The 8,519-nt window shown below is 49.0% G+C and overlaps 1 protein-coding gene across 1 annotated transcript; it reads left to right on the forward strand.

Moving 5' to 3' along the window:
- Positions 1 to 6,353: 6,353 nt before the first annotated feature.
- On the forward strand, positions 6,354 to 8,265 carry LOC119311865 (UDP-glycosyltransferase 83A1-like). Its single transcript, XM_037587580.1, has 3 exons — positions 6,354 to 7,054; positions 7,138 to 7,673; positions 7,765 to 8,265. The coding sequence occupies exons 1-3, from the start codon at positions 6,571 to 6,573 to the stop codon at positions 8,110 to 8,112; spliced, it is 1,368 nt and encodes a 455-aa protein (XP_037443477.1). The 5' UTR covers positions 6,354 to 6,570; the 3' UTR covers positions 8,113 to 8,265.
- The last annotated feature ends 254 nt before the right edge of the window (positions 8,266 to 8,519 follow it).

Below are 8,519 nucleotides of genomic sequence, written 5' to 3' on the forward strand. Positions count from 1 at the left end.
TACCCAGGTTCGGGCCCTCTCGATGGGGGTAAAACCCTACTTCCTGCTTGATTAATATTGAAGATATGAGTAGTACAAGAGTAGATCTACCACGAGATCGTAAAGGCTAAACCCTAAGAGCTAGCCTATGATGGTATGATTGTAATTGTGATCGGCCTTCTAAGGACCATCCTCTCCGGTTTATATAGACACCGGAGAGCTAGGGTTTACATGGAGTCAGTTACAAGGAAGGAAATATAATATCCGGATCACCAAGCTTGTCTTCCATGCAAAGGAGAGTCCCATCCGGACACGAGCCGAAGTCTTGAGTCTTGTATCTTGACGCTTCTATAGTCCGGACATTGTGTATAGTCCGGCTGTCCGGATACCCCCTTATCCAGGACTCCCTAACCCCACATGACTTTGCCATACAATGCGGCCATGAGCTGAGTGGCTCCAGTGGGAGAGGGGAAGAGGGACTAGTGAGCAGGTGGCTCTCCGGTCTTCTTCCCCCTTACCCCCTTCGGCTGAGTTCTGCTCGTCCATGCTCTTCCCTTCTTCACCGACGTTAGGGAATGGGTGTGGGAGTCGGGATTTTACTCCTCAGGAGAGGACCACGGAGGAGCTTATCACTTTTGGTGGGATTGCCTATCCGGTGTCGGCTGGCAGGCGTGTCAGCAACCGGATCCAGGGACAGCCAGATGCGGATGACCTCCAGCTAGCACAGACCAAGAGGGCCACCATGCTTCGTGATGTCGAGGCTACTACAGGTGCGTCTTTTTATAAAAGTTGTTCACTTTTGCACTTCTCAGAAAATGAAATAGTGGATAAGGCAAACGACTTAGGAATTTCTTTGGGGTCAAATGAAATCGAGGTCGTCAAATCCATTAATGATATTTTAACTTAGAAACAGAGAGGGCTTCCGAAATTATTTGAAATCTTGCATCTATCAAACCAATGAGTGACAATGATATGAATAATTTAGGAATAGCTGATCTCGCAAATTTTTGTAATAACCTTTTGCCTACCGCGGAGGAGGAGGATGAGGAGGATTTGGAGATTACAAACACAGTTGAGCCTCTCCTGATGGGGGGGAGAGATTCTATGGTCACCGATCCTCCTATCCCGCAGGGAGTTGAGGAGAAGCCCAAACGGCCCTGGAAGAGGAAAATTACCCTACGTCGGCGATACGCAGAAGTGCCAGAGTTAAGCATAAAAAAAATTCATGATGACTTATGAAAGGAATTTTCTAGAATAGCAGAGGTCTAGCAGACTTGGCTAAACAAAGATTCTTAGCAGAAACAACGATAGAACAACACTTAGACTTTATCGCACTTTTGGAGACTGGACGAGATAATTTCACATCACAGTTTCTTCAAACTCTCTCCAGTGGTCTAGATTTTGATTGGCACATCTTACCTCCTAGAGGCCGATCCGGTGGGATTTTACTAGGAGTACGGTGTGAGACTTTAGAGGTGCTTAATGTGGTTCACGGAGATTTTTTGGTCAAATTCAGGGTGCGATCAAAACTAGACGGGTTTCGATGGTCCCTAGTAGCGGTCTACGGGGCAGCACAACCTGAACTCAAACCTGATTTTTTGGCCCATTTGGTGCGGATTTGTGGAGATGAAAATCTTCCTATAGTAGGTGGGGGGGGATTTTAATATAATTAGGAGAAGAGATGAAAAAAACGATGAAAATTTTGATGGATGATGGTCCATGATGTTTAACATGATTATCGAGAGTCTCAATTTGAGAGAAATTGAGCTCACCGGTAGACAGCTTACATGGGCCAACTCGTTACCTATTCCGACTTATGAAAAGTTGGATAGGGTTCTTGCTAGTGTGGAGTGGGAACAAAAATATCCGTTGGTGTCGGTTCATGCGATGCAGAGAGCGATCTGGATCACACACCACTTCTTCTAGACTCGGGGGAGGCTACACATGTGGCAAATAAAAATATATTTTCCTTCGAGCACAGTTGGTTTGAGCGAGTTGGCTTTATGGAGATGATTGCACGAGAATGGGCTAAGCCGGTTAGTGGAAGGACTCTTGGTGAGCGATGGCAAAATAAAATTAGACATTGCCAACAATTTTTGCGCGGTTGGTCCAGAAATGAGAGTGGGATCTATAAACAAGAAAAACATCGTCTTACTCAATTGATTGAGGCATTAGACTTAAAGGCTGAGGTCACTCTTCTCTCGGTTCATGAGCAACGAACGAAGTCCCAGGCTGAGCAAGGTTTAGGGCCCTCTTGAGAGAAGAGGAGCTGAAGTGGGCATTGCGTGCGAAAACAATGAGGGTTGTCCAAGGGGATGACAGTACACAATTTTTTCATATGGTTGCAAATGGCAAGCATAGGAAGAAAAGAATTATACAGCTTGAACAGGACGAGGGGACAATAGTGGGACATGAAAATCTGAAGGCATACATTTCTAACTATTATAAAAAACTTTTTGGTCCCCCTAATTCATCTATGGTGTCGCTGGACGAATCTGTGATTGATGATGTACCTCAATTACAGGTAGCAGAGAATGATGTTCTCCCTGCATCGTACTAAAAAAGAGGTTTATCAGGCAATTTTCCAAATGAAGCCGAATAAAGCATCGGGACCAGATGGATTTCCTGCTGAATTCTATAAGAAATGTTGGCATATTATTAAAGATGATCTTATGCCTATGTTTCATGAATTTTTTTGACGGTCATTTGGAGTTGTTTCATCTTAACTTTGGGACGATCACGTTGTTACCTAAGAAAGATGAGGTTGTTCGGATCGAACAATTCCGCCCCATTTGCCTGCTGAATGTGAGTTTCAAAATATTCACAAAGGTAGGAACTAATAGATTGACACAAATTGCTCATTCGATGATCCAACCGTACCAGACAGCGTTCATGCCGGGATGACACATACTGGAAGGGGTGGTCGTTCTACATGAAACGCTTCATGAGATCCACTCAAAAAAACTAGATGGGGTTATTTTCAAAGTGGACTTTGAGAAGGCGTACGATAAAGTAAAATGGCCTTTCATTCAACAAGCAATGCGCATGAATGGTTTTACTGAAACTTGGAGGAAGCAAGTTGATACCCAAGTCCAGAAAGGTAGTGTAGGAATCAAGGTGAACGACGACATCGGTCACTATTTCCAGACACATAAGGGTTACGACAAGGGGATTCCATGTCTCCTCTTCTGTTCAATATTGTGGCAGATATGCTGGCTGTCATTATTGGCAGGGCCAAGCAGCATGGCCACGTAGAGGGTATAGTTCCTCATCTTGTCGATGGAGGGGTTTCCATTCTACAATATGCTGATGACACTATTCTCTTCATGGAACATGATATGGCTAAGGCACGTAATATGAAACTTATCTTATGTCTCTTCGAACAATTGTCTGGATTAAAAATCAATTTTCATAAGAGCGAGGTGTTCTGCTTTGGGAAGGCCAAAGACGAGGAACACAAATACAGACAACTGTTTGGGTGCGAGGCAGGTGCCTTACCATTCAATTACTTGGGTATATCGAACCATCACCGTAAACTCTCCAATAAAGATTGGAAATGTATTGAAGAACGAATTGAAAAAAAAACTTAGCTGCTGGAAGGGTAAGCTTATGTCATATGGAGGTCGGCTGGTCCTGATTAACTCAGTACTGACTAGTATGTCGATGTTCCTTCTGTCGTTCTTCGAAGTTCCGAAAGGAGTTCGCAAGCGTCTTGATTTCTTTAGATCACGCTTCTTTTGGCAGTCTGATGAGGCCAAGCGGAAATACCGTCTCGCGCGATGGGATATCATTTGCCGACCTAAAGACCAAGGGGGTCTCGGCATTGAAAACTTAGAAATCAAGAACAAATGTCTTATGAGCAAATGACTTTACAGACTAGAGACTGAGCCGGAGGGTATGTGGTCTATCTTGCGTAATAAGTATCTGCATTCGAAAATGCTAGCCCAGGTTACCATGAGACCGACTGATTCGCCGTTCTGGAAGGGACTTATGCGCACGAAGGACTTATTCTTTCGTAGGGTCAATTTCTTGGTTGGCAATGGCATGTCAACAAGATTTTGGGAAGACACGTGGCTAGGAGAGACGCCCTTGGCCATCCAATATCCTACACTCTATAATATTGTGCAACGTAAGGAGGATTACGTGGGTACCGTCCTTCAAACAATTCCCTTGAACATCCAATTCAGACGAGTGTTAGTTGGTGAGAGATGGACCGCCTGGATGCACCTGGTTCGGAGATTGATAGAAGTTCAACTCTCCGATCAGCCTGATTCAATACAATGGAATTTAACTACGAACATGAGGTTTACGGTGAAATCTTTTTATATGGATCTCATTAACTCTGGCCCCCTATCACGGTCGCTGCACATTTGGAAAGTTAAGATTCCTTTGCGTATTAAAATATTCATGTGGTTTGTTCACAAGTAAGTGATACTCACAAAGGACAACTTAATTAAGAGGCGATGGGTAGGTTCTTCGCGGTGCTGTTCTTGTGATCATGATGAAACAATACAACACTTATTTCTTGAATGCCCACTTGCCAAGTTACTTTGGAGAACGATTCATATAGCTTTTAATATTAATCCTCCAATTGATATTGCGTCTTTGTTTGGGACGTGGTTAGCTGGTGTGAAGCAGATTACCGCGGCTCGTATTCGGATTGGAATATGTGCGCTATTATGGGCTATATGGAACTGCAGGAATGATATGATTTTTAACAGACAACACACTTTAACTTTTTTGCAGATTATCTTCAGAGCTACAGTTTGGATCCGTATGTGGTCCTTACTCACTCATATGCACTCCATGGAGCCTTTGGTTACTGGGTGCAACCAATGGGAGATGGTAGCTCGGGTTATCTTTAACCGGTTCGAATGGCGCTTGCATAACAGGATAGGAGTCTAGAGAGCTTATCTTTTTATCTTCATTGTGCCGGTTGACGTGGGTCGCATGTACTTTTCCTTTTTTTGATACTCTTTTCTGCTCCGTTTTTGTGAGCTGTAAGACTTTTATAACGATTCTGGATTGTTAATAAGATGACCGCATGCATCATCATGATGCAGAGGCCCGGGGCACGCATCCATTTCCAAAAAAAAAATCGTGATTTACTTAAACATTCATATTTATGTTTAGTTTCTATATGTGTGTTAATATGTAGTTGCAATGTAAACTGGAATTGCATAAGTTAGAACAAAAATGTACTCCGTTGTATTTAGGGGATTGGTTAGCTCCCACCAAAATTTAGTGAAGTAAATATATACTCCACTAAGGTTTACTCCTCTATTTTACAAGAGATCGGCTTCAACGTAGTCTTCGGCATGCTGAACCGCACAAGGCAGACCACCACTCCAAAATAACTTCAATAAAGTTGACATCGTTTACTGGTAGCGTAGCATATTTATAGCCAGGTCGTGTTGCAAATTAGCCACGAGCTTCAAGTCTTTGCTTCCTTGGCGTGTAGTAGTATTTTGAAGTTGCAATCGCTTTCTTTGTATCATCCACCCTCAAGAGTCAAGATGGTGCTTCATTGGCGTCTGAGTGTTTTGGAGTTGCAATCACTTTCATTATCTCACTCGCTGTACGTGTATGCAGCCACGACCGATCGGCGGTTGGTCCAAAGAAAATCTTGCCCGATTTGTAGCTGCGCATATGATATTTCTCCCCCAATGGCGCGGAGACAGACAGATGAGATGGCGAGAACCCGTGGCGACGGCACTGGGCAGTTGCTTGGACTCGGCACATGATCGCGGCGCTTGGTTGGCCGATCGCTCCCTTGTCGCTCTCGGCGTTTTCAACGCCTGCCTGCGTGCGCATGCGTCGCAGATCCACACTCCCCAAGATCTGGATCTGTTTGTGCATTTCTTGAAGAGAGTTCACTATCGTTCCCTTGTCGTATGTATCTTTTTATCGTTCCCTTGTCGTATGTATCGACGCTCGTGTCTGGCAAGCCAGTCTGGTTTTTGGCTAGGAAATGTGGCTGGTCAGGGTGTGATTTCGAATTCTGAAGATCCGTTTTATGCCGTGGTGCATGCTGCCTGGTTACAGAAAAAGCGCTGAAGTTTGTTGGCGCGTAAAGTCTGCACTAGCGCTGTTTAATAAACCCTGCTGCCGTTTAAGAAAAATACTCTTCAACTGCAGTTCGCCGGCGTTAGAATTCCACCGGCCAGATCAGTCGTTGGATATGTATATTATGATAAAAAATACAAGAGGTTCGCTGACCAATTAAAATAGCAAACTCCTTGCGACCGCCACCTTCATCAGCGGCAGCTCTGCCTCTTCTTTGTCTTACTGGTAGGAGGCGCCAAGCATGCATTATTGCACTGTGCAGAAGCGACTGATTGTAGCTTTGAATGACTGTTTGGCTTCATGCTGCAGGACGCAGTCAACAGACCTCACGGCCGAGATAAGCCACGGAGTTTTCGCAGGAAGCTTCTGTCCCCCACTATCGGAGTTCTTGCACATAAGGCTGTGGTGTGCGGCCGGTGATCGCCAGCTTGCCACATACACACTCTACTGCGTTCGCATCTCCCAGCGTCTTTCTACTGCTGCTGCTGCCGTGCGCGCGGACTGCGGAGAGGGAGAGGCTAAGCCATGGCGAGGGGCCACGTGATGGTGCTGCCCATGCCGTGCCAGGGCCACGTCGTGCCGCTCATGGAGCTCTCGCACCGCCTCGTCGACCACGGCTTCGAGGTCACCTTCGTCAACACCGACGTGGACCACGCGCTCGTCCTCGCCGCCATGGCGCCGGACGGCGGCGCAGCGCTGCGCGGCATCCACCTCGCCTCCATCCCGGACGGGCTGGCCGGCGACGAGGACCGCAAGGACCTCAACAAGCTCATCGACGCCTACTCGCGCCACATGCCGGGGTACCTGGAGAGGCTCGTGGGGGAGATGGAGGACGCGGGACGGCCCAGGGTGAAGTGGCTCGTCGGCGACGTCAACATGGGCTGGTCCTTCGAGGTCGCCAAGAGGCTCGGCATCCGGGTCGCCTCCTTCTGGCCGGCCTCCGCGGCGTGCCTCGCCATCATGCTCAAGATCCCCCAGCTCATTCAGGACGGCGTCCTCAACGACAAGGGTATGTGCGCTTCTCCTTCCGTGGACTGATCGATTTATTCACCGGCTGTCCGGCCCGGCGGGATTGAATACCGTGTACTGTAGGGTGGCCGGAGCGGCAGGAGACGCTGCAGCTGGCCCCGGGGATGCCGCCGCTGCACACGTCGCTGATGTCGTGGAACAACGCCGGCGCCCCCGAAGGGCAGCACATCATCTTCGACCTCGTGTGCCGCAACAACAAGTTCAACGACCTCGCGGAGATGACCGTGTGCAACTCGTTCCACGAGGCGGAGGCCGGCGCGTTCAAGCTCTTCCCCAACATCCTGCCCGTCGGCCCGCTCTTCGCCGACGGGGAGTTCCAGAAGCCCGTGGGCAACTTCCTGCCGGAGGACGCGAGGTGCCTGAAATGGCTCAACGCGCGGCCCGACGGCTCCGTCGTCTACGTGGCCTTCGGCAGCATGGCCATCTTCGACCCGCGCCAGTTCCAGGAGCTGGCCGAGGGGCTGGAGCTCACCGGCCGGCCGTTCCTGTGGGTGGTGCGCCCGGACTTCACCCCCGGCCTGAGCAAGGCGTGGCTCGCCGAGTTCCAGCAGCGCGTCGCCGGCACCGGCATGATCGTCAGCTGGTGCTCCCAGCAGCAGGTCAGGCCAAACCCACAAACCGCCACGCTCGTCCGTGTCACTTGACGAGCTGCGCAGTGCCGTAACGTGTGAGTCTGTTTGGTTCCGGCAGGTCTTGGCGCACCGGGCGGTGGCGTGCTTCGTGTCGCACTGCGGGTGGAACTCGACGATGGAGGCGGCAAGGAACGGCGTGCCGGTCCTGTGCTGGCCCTACTTCTGCGAGCAGTTCCTGGACCGGAGCTACGTCACCGACGTGTGGAGGACCGGCCTCGCCGTGTCCCCCGGCGAGGACGGCATCGTGGCCAAGGAGGAGGTGAGGAGCAAGGTGGAGGGGGTCATCGGCGACGCGGGGATCAGGAAGAGGGCGTCCTGGCTCAAGGACGCGGCGTCCGAGTGCATCGCCGACGGCGGCTCGTCGCACAAGAATTTCAACAAGTTCATCGACCTGCTAAGCCAATGAGCGAGTACCCATATACTGTGATACTCCTACAATGGTAGTGCTGTGTGTACTTGGCGGGTGTGGTATAGCTTATGTGGTTTGTGGTGATTGACATCTCCGGTTAGTCAAGTTTTATTTTTAGTTGGGTCAGTCAAGCTACAAGATTGCAAGATCTGTTGAATCTTTTTCTAGAACTTCATCGGCTATCATGGTCCATGGCTTCGGGTGCGCTCCCAAGCCATGACACACGCCCCTCAACAACAACAAAAAGCCATGACACACGAAACATAATGTGTAAGGCCAACTTCACCGCGTGACCCCAAACGGACGTCCGGTTTGGTCGGGTTTTGTCTCTTTGGGACGGCAATAGGTTCGTCCATGTCCACTTCTATCCGCTGGGTCGTGCGTGCGTCCACCGTGGAGTTAAT

The sequence above is a fragment of the Triticum dicoccoides genome, chromosome 5B (genome assembly GCF_002162155.2).
Source record: "Triticum dicoccoides isolate Atlit2015 ecotype Zavitan chromosome 5B, WEW_v2.0, whole genome shotgun sequence".
NCBI classification, from domain to species: domain Eukaryota; kingdom Viridiplantae; phylum Streptophyta; class Magnoliopsida; order Poales; family Poaceae; genus Triticum; species Triticum dicoccoides.

Excerpts from the sequence above, each read along its gene's own strand:
- LOC119311865 (XM_037587580.1), top strand. The coding sequence starts at position 6,571 with ATGGCGAGGGGCCACGTGATGGTGCTGCCCATGCCGTGCCAGGGCCAC. Across the intron at positions 7,055-7,137 it reads CGGCGTCCTCAACGACAAGG|GGTGGCCGGAGCGGCAGGAG; the intron begins GTATGTGCGCTT and ends CGTGTACTGTAG. Across the intron at positions 7,674-7,764 it reads GCTGGTGCTCCCAGCAGCAG|GTCTTGGCGCACCGGGCGGT; the intron begins GTCAGGCCAAAC and ends TGGTTCCGGCAG.